Raw genomic sequence first — 18,238 nt, forward strand, 5'->3', positions numbered from 1 at the left:
GTGGTCTGATAGGATGCATGGGTTTATATCAGACCCCTTGTATCTGCTTAAGTTTTCTGTATGAACTATTATATGATCTGTTTTGGAGTGTGTTCCATGTGCTGCTGAGAAAAATGTAAAACGTTTCGCTGTTGGGTGGAAGACTCTGTGTATATCTGTTAAGCCCAGCTGGGCTATGGTGTCATTTAAGTCGATGGTGTCTTTGCTTAACTTTTGTTGAGTTGACCTGTCATTTGTTGAGAGTGGAGTATTGAGGTCACCAACAATGATTGTGTTGGAGTCTATCTTGTTCTGTAGTTCTAAAAGAGTTTGTTTGATGAATTTGGGTGCTCCCATGTTGGGGGAGTAGATGTTTATAACTGTAATATTATGGGCATGGATTGTACCCTTTACTAATATGTAATGGCCGACTCTATCTTTATGTACTGATTTTACTGAGAAGTTTATTTTGTCAGATTAAGATTGCTACTCCTGCTTTTTTGCATGGGGCATTAGAGTGGAAAATTCGTTTCCATCCTTTCACTTGGAATTTGTTTCTGTCTTTAGCAGTGAGGTGGGTCTCTTGGAGGCAACATACGGATGGGTGGTATTTCTTAATCCAGTCTGCTGCTCTGTGTCTTTTGATTGGATTGTTCAGCCCGTTCACATTTAGGGAGATTATGGAGAAGTGGTCAGTGTCCATTGTCGTTATTTATTTTTACTTCTCTCTTTTCCCCTTTTGTGTTTAGTGAGTTATAGATGTTTGCTTCTTGATGGGGGTTCTTGATGTTCTACAATTTGTTCTCGATTAATTAGTTTTCTTTGTAATGCTGGTTTAGTGTGCACATATTGATAAAGCTTCTCTTTGGAGTGAAATATTCTTGTTTCTCCCTCAAATGTAAATGCTAGTTTTGCTGGATATATCAGTCTGGGTTGGCAGTTGTTGGTCTTCAGGACATCAATGATGTTTTTCCAAGCTTTTCTTGAATTTGGGGTTTGCATGGAGAGATCTGCTGTAATTCGAATTTTCTTCCCATTATAATACAGCCGGTGGTGAGGGGTGGGGGAGGGGTCCTCGCATCCCGAATTCTTTGAGAAAGTTGGATGTAAGCTTTATCTGGATTTATTTTCCGGTTTGAGTTCTTCTCCGTTGCTTCTTGAGTTTGTTGTTATGGATTTCTTAAGGTAATTGACTTGTGGTTCTCTCTTTTTGTGAGAGAGAGCTAGGCAGTGTCCCTATTGTCTCAGTGCCATCTTCTGCTTTGAACCTCTTGATTTTTTGAGGGTTAATTTTATACCCTGCTACTTTGCCAAAGTTTCATATCAGTTCAAGCAACTTGGGAGTGGAGTCTATAGGGTTCTTTAAATACAGAATCATCTCTGCAGAGAGGGAAAGTTACACTTCCTCTTTCCCTTTTTGTTTTGGATCCCCTTTATGTTTGCTTCTCGTCTTATTGCTCTAGTTAGGAATTCTAATACTATATTGAAAAGTAGAGAGAATGGACATCCTTGTCTAATTCCTGACTTAGAGGAAATGGCTTTCACCTTTCCCCATGAAGTACAGTGCTAGCTGAAGGTTTCTCATACATAGCCTTTATTATATTGAGGAATGTTCCATGGATTCCTAGGTTCTCCAGAACTTGCATAATAAAGGAAGTTGGATTTTATCCAATGCTTTTGTTTTCTGCATCTATTGGCATGATCATGTGGTTCTTCTCCTTACTCCAGGTGATGTGAATTAAATTAATTGACTTGCATAGATTGAACCAGCTTTGCATGCCTGAGATGAATTGTGTTTGATCATCATGTATAATTTTTTGAAGAGTTGTTGAAATCGAATGGCCAGTATTTGTTTTGAATAATTTTCTGATCTTCATAATCTAGACTATCTTCAATTCTGGAGATAAAATCTGCATCATCTACCTTGCTCTCAATACTTTTACTTTGTTTTTTTTTTTAATTTCCTTTCCTCCTACTTGGTTATATTTAATGGCTTGCATCTCTTGTTTTATAACTTCCTTGAGATTTGGTTTTGAGTACTCTCAAATCCTTCAGATGAGTGGCTATACTTCTATTGAATTCTTCTATTAATCTTTGATTAGCCTTATGTATAGCCTTACTCATGTTTTCCATTTTTTTCATTGATCATGTTTACCAGTAGCATTTGTAGAGCATTTTGAGGACTCTCATCTAGGTTTGTCATTTACTGTTCTGTTGCCTGTTTATTTTGAATGGGAGATGCGATTCTTTGACTTGACATTTTTCTTGAGCTTCTATGGCTTGTTCCTCCCATTTGGAAGTGAGAACAAGGCTAATACCATGCCAGATAACAATTTTAAAATAAGAACTACCTGGGGCCGGAAGTTTGGCCTAGTGGTTAAAGTGCTTGTCTAGCATGCATGAAGACCTGGGTTCAATTCCTCAGTACCACATACATAGAAAAAAGCCAGAAGTGGTGCTGAGGCTCAAGTGGTAGAGCTCTAGCCTTGAGAAAGTCCAAGGACAGTGCTCAGGCCCTGAGCTCAAGCCCAGGACTGGCAAAAAAAAAAAAAAAAAGATAAGAACTACCCACAAACATCACAGATTCACAATCATGATAGGTACTTTCATAGTCTGATTCCTTTGGTGGATTGAAAAACAGAAACAAAAAGAAATACACAGGTGAAAATTAGGCTTGGAGGTAGATTGTGAACTATTAATTAGTATACTAATAATTCTTTAATAGAATAAAATTTTAAAAATTGGGGAAAAAAAACGGATCCAATACCACCAGCGAATACAGGGCTTTTAGTTTTATTTTTTGTTTTTGCCAGTCCCAGGCTTGAGCTCAGGGCCTGGGCACTGTCCTTGCGCTTTCCCAAGGCCAGAGCTCTGCCACTTGAGCCTTAGCACAGCTTCCAGCTTTTTTCTATGTATGTGGTACTGAGGAATCAAACCCGGGTCTTCGTGCATGCTAGGCAAGCACTCTACCACTAGGCCAAACTCCTGGCCCCTGAACACAGTTTTAAAGCAAAAATAACCTGATCCCTTTGAGACTAAATCAGTCTAGACCGATAGGATACCTCGGGGAATACAGATACAATCTGGTTCAACATCAAACAATTTTAAGTCAACAACTAAGGAACTCCAGTAAGGAGCAGGGATCCCAGAAATAGGTAGGAATGAAAGGTAAGACTAGAAAATAAGAGAAAAGAGGAATGTAGGGAAGGAAAGGAGAAGAGGGATGGTGACTAAGGCCTAAACTCATTAAGAGAAAAAAATGAATAATAACCAAAAAATGGAAAAATATATCAATAAAAAAACCTTAAAATTATGCAAATCTAAAGAAGTAATACTAAAATTGAAAACACAAATATTAAAATATGTGGGACTGGGGAATCAAAAGAATTGTCTGAGTTAATTATGTACATGATGGTGAAGAATGCCTGCTTGTCACTTTCAGCTATGTTTCTAGAATTGAACGGAACCATGATGAAGTAGTAAAGTGGAAATAAAATCAGGAAGAATCAAAATGGAAATAATGAAAAAAGTAGCAAAAATTTATACCAATATAATTAGAAAAAAGAAATTCTTCAGGTTACTTGGGGCTTGTTGGATCTCGCCGTGTCTAGTATCCAGTCTCTTGATGGAGCCTCTGTTTCCTTGTGGTATGAGTGGTGTGCTGGTGCAGAGCTAGCAGGTAGAAATCTTCATGGCCTAGGGATGGGCCGGCAGGTGAGGCACACTCCTGATCCTGGGCTGCTGTAACCCTGTTAGGACAGCACAGTGCCCTTAGGCCTGGTGGTGGGAGATTTGGAGAGTTGGGATTTGTAGTTTCCTTGCCCAGGGGTGGAGTTGGGACCCTGGAATTTTCCAGGCTATGGAAGGTCTAGGAGTTTGAACCTGTGTTCCCCTTAGGGATGCTCTTTTCCCACTTGGTGGGAGCTCTGGACCATGGAATTTGGGTTGCACTCTTAGAGCTCTTGCTGTCCGGGGAATGTATCTCGAATGGATTACTCGGGAGATCTGAAGCTGGTGCTCTTCTAGATTCCTGAGTCCCAGGGCAGGCATCTTCTTGGCTGGTATGTGCATAGAAGCACTCAGTTGGGGTTCTGTTTGCTTGGTAGAGTCCACCTTCCAAAGGCGGTGGGGTGTTCAGTGCCCTTTGGTGGAGGCTGGTGAGGGGAGGTGCTGAGGATGATGTCTGCGCCACAGCGGTGTGGAGAGCTGGAGGTGTCGGGGAGGAGGGGGGGTGTCTCCGACTCCACTGGGTCACCTTGAGTCCCAGAATATCTGTCTGTCTGGTAGGTTGGTGTGGGACCGGGTTGCTTGTGGTGTTGGCAGGTATGGGAAGGGCTTGGGAAGCGAGGGGGTGGCCGCTGCTGTGGGGATTCTGTGGTCTCAGTGGGCACAACCACACACCAACCAGGGCTGTGTGGGACCCGAAGGTGGCAGGAGCAGCTTGTTGGGCCTCACCATTTTTCTTGGGGTAGCAAGGGCCTGTAGCGAGTTCCTGACTACGGGGCTGTTAACTGCAGAGCCGGCGTCCACACGCTTTTGGTCTTTTTCTTTTCTTTTGTCTGTCCAGGGAGTTAGTTCTTTGTCAGAATAAGAGTTAATCCGTTTAGAGTTCTGATGGAGTAAGATTCTTGTTCAAACGTGTGTCCTTAGACCTTAAATGTCTATTTGGTCTGACAGAGGTTGGGCATTTACCTGTGAGCCTGCCGCCATCCTCTCTGATGTTTTTGAGCTTAATTTCACGAAGCTTTTTTGTCTTCTATTTCCCGGAGATATATTGAGAGATAATGTGGAGAGATGTATTCATGTATCTTCCAGAGTTGTTTTTTTTTAAATATATTTATCTCTGAGTTTCCATTTGTTTTTTATCTTGCATTAAGAATGTTGATCGATTTGAACTGGGTGGTGGCACACTCCTGCAATCCTAGCTACACAAGGAGCCTGAGATCTGAGGATCCTAGGACAGCACCCAGGCCCAGAGTTCAAGTTCCATGACTGACAGAAGAACAACAGAAAAAGAAGGTTGAACCATTTGGAGTTGATTTTTCTATAGGGTGAAATATAGAGATTAACTTTCAGTTTTATACATGTAGATGGTCAGTTTTGCCCCATACTATGTGTTGAAGAAGTTAATTTTTCTTTTTTGTATATTTTTGCACCATGTGGCACAGGTTAAATGGCTTATAGTTGTGGGGTATTATTTTTAAGTCTTCTATTTTGTTACATTGGTCTTTGTGTTTATATGCGACTATCATGATCCTTTTCTTATTTGCAGTCCTCCAGCATTTCTCTTTTTAGTTAGAATTATATTAGCTATTAGTGGTCTTTTATTTTCATTTTTTTAAATGTAATTAATAGAAAGGCTACATTATATTCGCATTACTTCACAAACATTGATACCCTTTCTCATGTTTTTTGGCCCCATTCCCCACCCCCAACCCCCTCCTCTCATCTAGTTTTCCCCCCTTCCCTATCCTATTTCAAATAAACAAACATATGCAATATACCAGGTAACAAGGTAAGATATTATAACAATATGAGAATAACCAAGGGACAACAAAAGAGATGAGAAATAGCATAGTACATGAAGAACAACAATCACACATTATGTAGCTCTTGTTTCCATATCCTGGAGGTCCTTTCATTTAGCCTCATCCTACATGGCCTTAAATATCTAGGTTTTGCCGTGCCTGCCAGTAGTGTGGGGCTACAAGTTTTCTTGAGCTGGCTAGCTGCCTTTTTCCTCTCTGACTGAGATCTCTCTGGTGCTAACGCTTACTTAGAATTGATCTTTAGGCATAAACTTTCCACTTCGATGCTAGAACTGGTATTTTGCCGAGATCTCAGAAAGACTCACTCTGAACAGGTGCCATCTTCCACTGATCCCTCTATAAGTGGTCTGTTGGTTTGTTTTTTCCCCAGTCCTGGGGCTTCAACTCAGGGCCTGGGCAATGTCCTTGCACACATTTTGCTCAAGGCTAAGGCTATGCCTATTGAGACACGGTGCCACTTCTGGCTTTTTATATGTATGTGGTACTGAGGAATCCAACCCAAGGCTTCATGCATGCTAGGCAAGCACTCTGTCCCTAGGTTACACTCCCAGCCCCATCTTTTATGTTTTCACATGGAATTTTGGATTGGTTTTTTTTCTTTTTACGCAAAGAATGACATTAGTTCTTTAATCGCCATTGCATTGAAACTATAGATTGATTTTATAGTATAGCCATTGTCATATCATTTTATTTCAATTCTGCATGAGAATTGAGAATTAAATTCTGTATCTTCTGGTTCTCTTTCAGTTTCTTTCTCCACTGTCTCATAGTTTTCATTGTAGAGTTCTTTCTTTCCCTCCCTAATTAAGTTTATACCTTGGTATTTCCATTTCTGAGACTACTGCATGCTCATTGTTGGTTTCTGAAAAAATACTGAATTTTACATGTTGAATTTTATATCCTCATATGTTCCTTAAGGTTTATTGGATCTTGAAGGTTTGGGGTATAATTGTTAGGGTCTTTAAAATATAAAATCATCTTCCAACAGGGTAATTTAACCCCTTTCTTATTTGATTCTCTTTGATTCCTTTCTCTTGCTTATTTATCTAGCTAGGAATCTCAGTACTCTCTTGTCCTTATTTAAGGATTCAAGGGAAGACTGGTCACCTTTGTGTCACTACAGACTTCAAAGAAAATAATTTTGCCAATTTAGGATAACGTTCACTATATATTTGCCATGTGTAGCCTTGATTGTGTTAAGGTATATTTCTTTTTACTTTCTTTAGACCAATGATAATATAAAGATGTTGAATTTTGTAGGCTTTTTTGTTTGCTTGTTTGTTTTTGGTGATGGGTCTTGGACTCTGGTCCTGGGCTTGTCCCTGAGCTCTTCAGCTCAAGACTACCACACAACTCCTTGAGCCACTACACCACTTCTCGGTTTCTAGTGGTTAACTGGAGATAAGAGTCTGGCCTCAAAGTCTTTAGTGCCCTGGCTGGCTCTGAACCACAATTCTTAGATCTCAGCCTACTGAGTAGTTAGTATACAGGTGTGAGCCACTGTGCTTGGCTGCTTTTTTCTTTTTTGGGGCGGGGGGGGCGGGTCATGGGGCTTGAACTCACCCTGGGCACTGTCCTTGAGCTCTTCAGCTCAAGGCTACTCCCTTACCTCTGGGCCTGGGCACTGTCCCTGCTCTTCAGCTCAAGGCTACTGCCCTACCTTTGAGCTAAGCCCCACTTCCCATTTTCTAGAGGTTAATTGGAGATAAGAGTCTCAGGTCCTTTTGTGCCTCACATATCAGCCTCCCGAGTAGCTAGAATTACAGGAGTGAGCCACCAAGCCAGACCGGCTGTTTTCTTAATGTATACTGATTTACAGATACTTCATTTACAAATTTTACGTGTTTGTCAAAGGGCTTGTTCTGTAATTCTCTTTCCATATCTAGCTATGAGTATAAATACTAGTTTTATCTTAATAAAAATAAAATTAGTTCAGTTGCATTCTTTCCTTTTCTAATTCATAAAAATATTTGGGTATGTTAGTCCATCTTTGAGGGTCTGATGACATTTGATAGTGAATCTATTAGGTTCTGAGCTTTGTTGGTTAACTATTACTGATTCAGAGTCTTCGCTCTTTTTATATCTTGTTAAATGGCTTACATGCTTTCAGTTCAGTTTTGGTGTCAAATGAACCTAAAAATTCACTCTTCTACATTTCCCTACTTTATTGGAAGTATTTGTAGGGGATTTCACTTCTTGTCTATCTTAAAACCAATCCCTGTCCATCATATCATTCACTATATACCCAGTGCCCAACAAAGGTCTAGAGACAGTGCCCTTGTACTTTTATAGTGTGTGTTATTATTTATAATACATGATAAACAAGTATAGTTATCTATAATACATGATAGAATAAACAAACATAGTAAGTTATGTGTGATAGAATAAACAAACAGTAACTTATGTGGCCTTTTTGTTCAGTTTTTTAGCTTAACTTTCTTTTCTAGTTTGTTATCTTTTGGTGAGTTTCACATTACTTTGCAGTTTAGCTTACTGAAAAAAAGAAAATATAATCAGTAAGAGATAAACTTGTATTTTGTAGATTTTAACAGTGTCCTTTAAAAATCCCCCCATATTGGGTCCAGGAGCATAGCCTGGTGGTAGAGTTCTTATCTGGTATGCATGAAGCCTTGGATTTGATTCCTCGGTACCACATACTCAGAAAAAGCAAGATGTGGACCTGTGGTTCAAGTGGCAAAGTGCTAGCCTTGAGCAAAAAGTGTCCAAGGACAGTACCCAGGCCCTGAGTTCAAGCCCCATGACTAGCAAAAAAATCCCCCAATATTGTTTGAAAATGCTATTTGAGCAAATATATGCATTATTCTAAATCTGTATAAGAATCAATTTTACTTGCTTATAGCTATTTTAAAAAAAGATCAGTCTTAAAAGGAAGACTAAGTCATTTAATCTGATGATTGCAGTTTGATGTTAAAAGGTGAAACAGGAAAAAGATATGTTTTCCCGATCTGACTTAGGTAGCTTTAAATTAAGATTAGTTGCCCTATGCCTTAGAGAGTTTTTTCTAGCCTAAATTCTGTTGTTCTGTAAAATAGTAGACAAGATGAATGTGATAGGTGTTGAGTTTTGGGGTTAACCTTTTTATTTTTCTTGTATCTTCATGTCTATTCAGATGTTTATTAAATGATATATTAACATCGATTATATATATGTATTATTTACAACCTGTGCTGAAGTTTTTGTTTTCGTGATACTGGAGTTTGAACTCCAAGCTTCATGCTTGCTAAGTTAGCACTTTATAACTTGATTCAAGCCTTCAGTGTGTTTTTGGAATGGAAGTCTAGTGAAGTTTTCTGCCTCACAGATCTCAGCTAGGATTACAGACATGAGCCACTGAAATTGTGAGCTGAGATTGATTCTTTATACCCTAATTTATATCAAAGTATTGAAGAGGAATTATCATTACTTAAAAGTTGCATAAATTCAGTTCATCAAATGATCTTTTGCATTTAGCAGAGTGATTTTTTTTTTTGTATTTGCTTCTCTCTTAACAGATGTTTTTATTTGCTTTTAGGTTACGGCTTTGGAATAGCCATACAGTTCATTAAAGTAGTTCATATGTAAACCTTGTAAAAAATCAGAACAATGCCGCCCCGACCATCATCAGGTGAACTGTGGGGCATCCATTTGATGCCCCCAAGAATTCTAGTAGAATGTTTACTACCAAATGGAATGATAGTGACTTTAGAATGCCTCCGTGAGGCTACATTAGTAACTATAAAGCATGAACTATTTAAGGAAGCAAGAAAATACCCTCTTCATCAACTTCTTCAAGATGAATCTTCTTACATTTTTGTAAGTGTTACTCAAGAAGCAGAAAGGGAAGAATTTTTTGATGAAACAAGAAGACTTTGTGACCTTCGGCTTTTTCAACCCTTTTTAAAAGTAATCGAACCAGTAGGCAATCGTGAAGAAAAGATCCTCAATCGAGAAATTGGTATGATATAATTTTCAGCTAAATTAAATGATCTCATTCCATTCTAAAATGCAAATAATTTGAAGTCTTGCCTGTTGTTTACTAAAACAGTTTGTTTGGACCCATACTTTAAGTAACTTTCTCAACAAAAAAATAAATTTAAAGTATTTTGACTGAACTGTGCATGACTGTTTCACATTTTGATATTCTATAAATATTATTGGGAAAATATGATTTGTAGGGATTTGATTTGTTACATCACAGGTTTTTTTTTGTTTTTTGTGGGGGTTTTTTTTTTGGCCAGTCCTGGGCCTGAGCTCAGGGCCTGAGCACTGTCCTTGGGCTTTCTCAAGGCTAGAACTTTACCACTTGAGCCACAGTACCACTTCCAGCTTTTTCTATATATGTGGTACCAAGGAATCAAACCCAGATCTTTGTGCATACTAGTCAAGCACTCTACCACTAGACCAAACTCCCAGCCTCGCAAATCTGTATACTTTTGTGGTTGTAAAGAAACATATCAGTACCATGGTCTTAATAACATGTTCTGTTCTTCATGCAATACTTTTTAAGGTTTTGTTATCGGCATGCCAGTATGTGAATTTGATATGGTTAAAGATCCAGAAGTACAGGACTTTCGAAGAAACATTCTAAATGTTTGTAAAGAAGCTGTGGATCTCAGAGATCTGAATTCACCTCACAGTAGAGCAATGTACGTTTATCCTCCAAATGTGGAATCTTCTCCAGAATTGCCAAAGCACATATATAATAAATTAGATAAAGGTAAGAAAATTCTTATTCTTATTATGAGTGGGTGAATTGTCTGCATATAATGCTGATCCCTGACTGAAATTTTGTCTAAAGAAACCAAGATTTTTAAGTTTGAAATTTGTCTTTGGATTCTAACAGAACTAGAACTCATTGTCTTTTTTGTGAATAAAACTGAGGTCTTTCGAGTGGAGCTCAGTGATCAACTGTCATGTGCCAGGCCCAAGGTTTGATTCCCCAAAACGACAAAGATTTAAGTATGTAAAGTATGATTAGAAACATTTTATAAAATTTTGGAAGAGCGTTATGCATTCTTGTTATTTACACATAAACTTTCCTTCTTTTCTTTCTTTCTTTTTTTTTTTTGACAGCCCTAGGGCTTGAACTCAACTCAGAGTATGGGTACTGTCCTTGAGCTTTCTCAACACTAGCACTCTACCAATTTGGCCATAGCACCACTTCCAGCTTTTGCTGTTTCTATGGTATCAAGTAATTGAATCTGTTTCATGAATGTTAGACAAATACTCTACCACTAGGCCTCACTCCTGGTCCTGCATAAACTTTTTTTTTTTTTTTTTTGCCAGTTCTGGGCTTGAGCTCAGGGCTTGAGCACTGTCCTTGGACTTTCTCAAGGCTAGCACTCTACCACTTGAGCCTCAGCACCACTTCCAGCTTTTTGCTATGTATGTGGGGATACCGAGGAATCAAATCCGGGTCTTCATGCATGCTAGGCAAGCACTCTCCCACTAGGCCAAACTCCCAGCCCCCTGCATAAACTTTCTTAAATGCAATATGTAAGTCTTATCATACTGAGTGACATTAGAAGAATATGTGACTTTTACTGTACCAATATATCTAGAATAAGATGAAAAGTATGAAACTTTTGACCTGTAAATAAGTCTCATTACATCAGAACCTATCTATACTTTTCTAGTTTGCTTATTGTTTTGAAGTATTGGGATTTGTATTATATGGGGTTTGAACTGAAGTGCCTTACTGCTGAGTAACCTCCAAATACTTTTTCTACTGTTTGTATTTGTGATAAAGTCTTGTAGCCTGGGGTACATCTCTGACTGCACCCTTCCTATTTTGATGTCATATCATAACTGGATAACAGTCATATACCACCACATCACATGTAACTTTTTCTGATGTGGAGTCTAGAAGACTTTCTTGCGTAGATTGGCCTAGAACCATATAATCCCTTTCCTGCTCAGTGTCCCATATTGGGAGGAGGAGAGGTTTATACCAATCATTTGAGATGGAGTCTTTAAGACTTTCCTAAGAGATGAACTTTGTTAAGATGATACTGACATCAAACTGAAATCCTACTGATCTCAGCATCCAAAGTAGGTATGATTATAAATGTGGACTACTGGGCCAGGAGTTTGGCCTAGTGCTATAGTACTCGCCTAGCATGCACGAAGCCCTGGGTTTGATTCCTTGGTACCACATACACAGAAAAAGCCAGAAGTGGCACTGTGGTGCAAGTAGCAGAGCACTTGAGCACAAAAAAAAAAACGTGTCCAAGGGCTGTGTGCAGCCCCTGAATTCAAGCCCCAGGACTGACAAAAAAAAAAAAAAGAATTACTAGCAGATAGCTTATATTTTTTCAATATGACATAGGGAAGCTTTCAATTGGAAATTATATCTCAAATTATTAAATCCATAATTCTGTTATAATCATCTAAAACATTGTTCACTTATCTTATTTAAAAGTTTAATGTAATATAAGATTTAAAGATAATTTTAGGAAATATTTTTAAATGGAATATTCTTTTCACTTTACTTGGTATGAAAAATTTATAACATATAAAAAAATTAAAAAAAAATTAGACTGCAGGGCCTGGGAGCATGGCCTACTGGTAGAGTACTTTCCTACCATATATATCGATTCCTCAATACCACATATACAGAAAAAGCCAGAAGTGGTGCTGTGGCTCAAGAAGAATAGTTCTAGCCTTGAGAAAGCCCAAGGATAATGCCCAGGCCCTGAGTTACCAGGACTGGTCAAAAAAAAAAAAAAAAAAGAAAGAAAGAAAGAAAGAAAAAATTAGACTGTAAACTATTCGTTTCAGGGGAATCTTGTCATTTTACATTGTGTTCAGGAGAGGTCTGGCTTACTTGATCTTAATCCTATCATTTATGAAATTTTTCTTACTCTACCAGCCATTAAATACTTATATTTATTTAGCTTGATTATAAGTCATTTATAATTATGGTTAGAGTAGTGGGTAGTACATACATCCTGAAAATTGTCTTTTGAGGAATGCAATACACATGATTACATCTAATATTTTTCTGTTGCAGGACAAATAATAGTAGTGATTTGGGTAATAGTTTCTCCAAATAATGACAAGCAGAAGTATACTCTGAAAATTAATCATGACTGTGTACCAGAACAAGTGATTGCTGAAGCAATCAGGAAAAAAACTCGAAGTATGTTGCTGTCCTCAGAACAACTAAAACTCTGTGTTTTAGAATATCAGGGCAAGTATATTTTAAAAGTGTGTGGATGTGATGAATACTTCCTAGAAAAATACCCACTGAGTCAGTATAAGGTGAGTAATATATTTCAAGTACATTTATTTTATTTTTTGAATTAGCATATATTTGTAGTATGAAAGAGTTTCATTGTGGTATTTCCAAACAAGTAAACAAAGAACTTTGAATAAATACCCTTTTTTCCCCATGTTCTTATTTCTCCACCCTGTGGCCTTTTTATAGGGTTTGGTGGATTTCGTTATCCTGTCTGCCTCTGTGTGTGTGTGTGTGTGTGTGTGTGTGTGTGTGTGTGTGTCTTCTCATTATCCTTTTCCCCTCCCCCAAAATACTAAACATGAACTGTTACCTGTATTTTTAAGACAACTTTAAAAAACATTAAGTAATTTATGCTGGAAAAATATTTTTAAGTTTATTTTCATGCTGTAATAATTTCATGTTGTATAAATTTTGCCAGTTTCAACAATCTTACTATGGAGGTTCCATATATTGCACAGTTATATTGATGTAAATATAGAGTATTTTGTGATTTTTATATCCTCTCAAGACATGATATGAGGCTAGGTGCTGGTGGATTATTCTAGGATACTAGCTGTTCAGGAGACTGAGATCTAAGGTTTCCTTCAAGGCCTGTCATGGCAGGAAAGTCCATGAGATACTTATCTCTAATCAGCCAAAAAATGAAATAGAAGTGTGGCTCAAGTGGTAGAGCACCATCCTGGAGGGGCTAAAATGGGTCCAGGCTCTAGTAACGGCACCATAAACAAATAAAAGACATAGGAATAGAATTAATATAGGTATTTCAAAGTGTATGTTTTTTATTTTTCAAAAATATTTTTATTGTCATTAGTTGTACAAAGGTTCAACAAAGCAGTTTATGAGTACAGTGTGTCTTGATGGATCAGTGTCAGTTTTGACTATATTATATTGTCAACCACACCTCCCCATCTATCCCTGTCAAAAAGAATATTTGTTTTTTTAAACATATACTATTATTAATACTCTCACACACTTTTTCCACTCAATAAGTAAATATGCATGTGAAGCAACTACAACAAACACATACCAAATTGCAATTTGTAGTACCAGGTTAGATGTGGTCCTGGCTCTCAGATTGATTATAATGTAGTAGAGTTTACAGGTAAGAAAATAAACCATTATAATATGTATACCATAAGATTTATATTTTTTAAACCCTCTATTTGAACTATCATTTCAAAATTTGGATCAATACATTTTAGTATTTAAAAATGTTTATAATTTTGTGATTCTCATTAAGAGATTTTATTTTATTCTTAATTTTAAAATGTTTCTAGAAATTGTTTGGGCAGAAACCTTAAAATGAAGCATCATTCTGATGAAACAGGTTGGAGCCAGGAGTTTGGCCTAGTCTATGTAATGTACTTGCCTAGCTAATATGCATGAAAATTGGGTTCAGTTCCTTGGTACCCCATACATAGAGAAGCTGGAAGTGGTGCTATGGCTCAAGTGGTAGAGTGCTAGCCTTGAATAAAGCCCAAGGACAGTGATCAGGGCCTGAGTTCAAGCCCCAGGACTGGCAAAAAAAAAAAAAAAACAGGGGGGCGGTATTAAAATGTATTGCTTTCCTGCCATGAGGATCCTCTGATTCTTACCATTCGTATTTTTAGATAAGGCCAAAAGTTTGCCTTATTATAACTTATATTCATCAATATTTCTTTTCCTTTCTTTTATTTGTCCATCATGGGGCTAGAACTCTGGGCCTGGGCAGTGTTCCTGAGCTCTTTAGCTCAAGGCTATCTACTCCTTGAGCCACAGAGTCACTTCGAGTTTTCTAGTAGTTAATTGGGGTTAAGAGTCTCATGGACTTTAGTGCCCAGGTTGGCTGTGAACAACAGTCCTCAGATCTCAGCCTCCTGAGTAGTTAGGATTGCAGACATAAGCCACCACGCCCAGTTCATCAATAATTCTTGTTGTATACTGTAATCTCGTTCTCAAGTATTAGTTAAATATTTACAAGTAAGTACAGAAAAATGATCTAAAAGGTATGACTTTCAAAGTTATATGTGATTAATTTGTAATAATTTTAGTAATTTAATATTAATTTGGTTAATAGGTAAATTCTCATGACACTTCTATATATTGCCCTTAAAGAAAAAACACAAACTTACAAGAAATGGTTTCTTGCTACCTTTCTTAATATTTTACAGTACATAAGAAGTTGTATAATGCTTGGGAGGATGCCTAATTTGATGCTGATGGCTAAAGAAAGCCTTTACTCTCAGCTGCCAATGGACTGTTTTACAATGCCGTCTTATTCTAGACGCATCTCCACAGCTACACCATATATGAATGGAGAAACATCTACAAAATCTCTCTGGGTTATAAACAGTGCACTCAGAATAAAAATTCTTTGTGCAACTTATGTAAATGTAAATATTCGAGACATTGATAAGGTAAGGTAAAATACTTGTGCTTATTTTTTATGAAACGTAATGAGCTGTTATAATATGTTGACTTGTATCTTTTCAGTTGACTTGAAAAGATTTTAATGAAGTACAGCTATGTTACTTGTGGTACACATTACCTTACGCTTTTGTTCTGCAATTTTAATATTGATGCTTCTGGGCTCTGAAAATCAAAAGTTTTATAAAACTTCTGGTAACAAAAGGCTGATCTGACTTAATTTGAGCCTTTTTGTAATTTTTGAATCCTGCTTAATTTAAATTTACATGACTTTTTACAGGACTATTAATATTGTTATGGTATTACTGTACTGTTAGCTTCTTAATGTTTTACTGGTAGGGTAATTCTGAATTACATACCTGGCTTAGGGATTGTGAGCCTGTTTAAATTTTTTAGTAGTCAGATATCTCCATCATTATTCCAAAGGCAGTAGCAAATTTTCCTGAGGTATCTGTATCAGTTTTAAATTTACATGTACATGTGTAAAGAATAAAAAGAAATTTATTGGTTCTCTATGTTTCATACTGAGTTCTGTTATTGTATGTGTGTTTGTATTTTATGTGTGTGTGAATATGAAAAAAATGTATTGTTATTTTTATACACATGCTTTTTTCTTTTATCCACATCCCTTTCTCTTTCCCTTCCCTTCTATTTTCTTCCTTTCCTTCCCTCTCTCCTTCTTTCCCTTTTCCCTTCTTCCTTCCCCTTGTCTTATCTTATTTTAGATCTATGTTCGGACAGGTATCTACCATGGAGGAGAACCCTTGTGTGACAATGTGAACACTCAAAGAGTACCTTGTTCCAATCCCAGGTAAGGCAGTATGTGGTACATGTATCTAAAGGTCTTGTTAGTATTTATCGACACTGGGGTTTTTTTTGTTATTTTTGTTCTTGCAAGTGCCATCATCTGTATTCATAGACTTAATTTGTGTTTACCACAAGTTATCGCATTGTTTTTTATTAAAGAATTTATTAACATTGATTTTACATCATATTTCAAGTGACGTATTTAACAAACAAATATTCAAGAAGGGTATCTCTATATACAATCACTGGCATTTAGATTTTAGAACATAATTAAAATTAGGCTAAGGGTTTGTATATGATAGATATATATTAATCTATGTAATAAAACATTATGTCTATAGAGTCATAAATTTTTATGTCTATGTAGTTGTGTTTATATTTCTAGTACCATGTCCATAGCATGGGTGCACAAGTATTGAGTCATCACTCTTATACTGTTTGGATCTAATAGCCACATGTTAAGGATACCATGTGCCTTTTGTTCCTTTGGTCTTGACTTGTCTCACTCAACATGATTCTCTCTAGATTCATCCACTTCCCTGCAAATGCCATTATTTTATCTTGTCTGTTGGCTATGTAGAATTCCATTGTACACCACATTTTCTGTATCGATTAATCTGCAGTAGGGCATCTGGATTGTTTCCATCACCTGGCTATTGTGAATAGTGCAGAGATGAACATAGCTGAGCAGGTGTCCTTTTCATATCCTGGGTTATGATGTTCAGGATAGATGCCCAGAAGTGGTATGGCGGGATCGTAAGGGAAGATCTATTTTCAATTCTTTAAGAAACCTCCACACTGCTTTCCAGAGTGGCTGAACTTGCTTGCAATCCCACCAGCAGTGTAGTGGGGTTCCTTTTTCTGCACAATCCCACCAGCATCTGTCATTGTCTGAGTTCAAAATCTTGGCCATTCTTATTGGGGTAAGGGAGTATCTTAGGGTAAGTTATCACATTTTAACCTTGCACAGCACAACAATTTTTTTTTAAGAAAAAGGCCTTTCCATGTATAAAATTAATTACACTTCTTGCAGAAGAACTGAAAAGCATACAAGGTGAAAAATCAAACATTCATCATTGCATCATGCAAGACATACAATTTACAAATTGCTTCAGGGAATTATAACACAGATACACAATATGTTCTACTTTCATGTTGATGCTCATATTTATTCATAAGTATACCCAGATCACTTAAAATTTTAATCAAAGAATTCTTAGGTGGGAAGATAATTTGGCTCTAGTTCTGATTGCCCGAGTGAGCTGGCTGAAGCACAGGACAGTTAAGTGCCTCACTCAGAATCACACAGCTAAGTGTGCAATCTACTCCTGTCTCTCTTCTCCGTGTACCAAGGGACATCCATGGACCTTGTAATATCCTTATTTGTTTGTTGTTTTTGTGCTAGTCCTGGGGCTTGAACTCTGGTCTTAGCACTGTCCCTGAGGTTTTTTGCTCAAAATTGGTGCTCTACCCTTTGAGCCACAATTTTGCTTCTGGCTTTTTAGTGGTCAGTAGGGGATGAGAGTCCCACAAACTTTAATGCTTGCTCCTTCTTTGAACCATGATCCTCAGAACTCAGTCTGTTGAATAGCTAAGATTACAGGCTTGACCATTGCACCTGGTTCAACTTCCTCTTTGTTTGAAACTGAGAAAGACCAATGTTCCAGACCTGTCTTTTTTTTTTTGGATGGGATAATGTATAAAGGGGTTGCAGTTGGATTCATCAGGTAGTAGGTTGCATTACTTCTCACATATTGATACCCCTTCTCATATTTTTGTCCCCATTTCCCTCACCCATCCCTTCCCAGTCATCTTGTTTTGCCCCTTCCCTTTCCTATTTTGAATAAACAAACATATATACAATATACTGTGTAACGAAGTCAGATACAGTAACAATATGAGATTAACCAAAAGGCACCAAAAGAGAAGAGAAATATCATAGGACATTAAGAACAACAATCACACAAGATAAAGCTCTAGTTTCCAAATCCTAGAGTTCCTTTCATTTAATCTCATCCTAGACCTTATGTACCTAGGTTTTGAGCTATTGTAATCCTCTGCTAGGAGAGTCCTAGATGTGTACTAATTGTTACAAATGAGGAAAACCATTGAGCCTATGTTCCTTTGGGTCTGGCTTACTTCACTTAGTATGATTTTTTCTAAGTCTTTCCATTTCCTTATAAATGGGGCAATGTCATTCTTTCTGATAGCAGCATAGAATTCTATTGTTTATAAGTGCCACATCTTCTTGATC

General features: G+C 37.4%; 1 protein-coding gene across 4 annotated transcripts in view; it reads left to right on the top strand.

Moving 5' to 3' along the window:
- Pik3ca (phosphatidylinositol-4,5-bisphosphate 3-kinase catalytic subunit alpha) overlaps positions 1-18,238 on the top strand; it is a 95,318-nt gene that overhangs the window by 44,017 nt on the left and 33,063 nt on the right. For all 4 annotated transcript variants that reach the window (XM_090342442.1, XM_090342446.1, XM_090342450.1 and 1 more), the window contains 5 exons: positions 9,061-9,483; positions 10,036-10,245; positions 12,541-12,791; positions 14,922-15,167; positions 15,903-15,988. In XM_090342442.1, the coding sequence (XP_090198568.1) occupies positions 9,132-9,483; positions 10,036-10,245; positions 12,541-12,791; positions 14,922-15,167; positions 15,903-15,988 (1,145 nt within the window). In that variant the 5' untranslated portion in view covers positions 9,061-9,131. The remainder of the gene's footprint in view (positions 1-9,060; positions 9,484-10,035; positions 10,246-12,540; positions 12,792-14,921; positions 15,168-15,902; positions 15,989-18,238) is intronic.

Source organism: Megascapheus bottae, chromosome 1 (genome assembly GCF_031878675.1).
Source record: "Megascapheus bottae isolate mThoBot1 chromosome 1, mThoBot2.hap1, whole genome shotgun sequence".
In the NCBI taxonomy this organism is placed as follows: domain Eukaryota; kingdom Metazoa; phylum Chordata; class Mammalia; order Rodentia; family Geomyidae; genus Megascapheus; species Megascapheus bottae.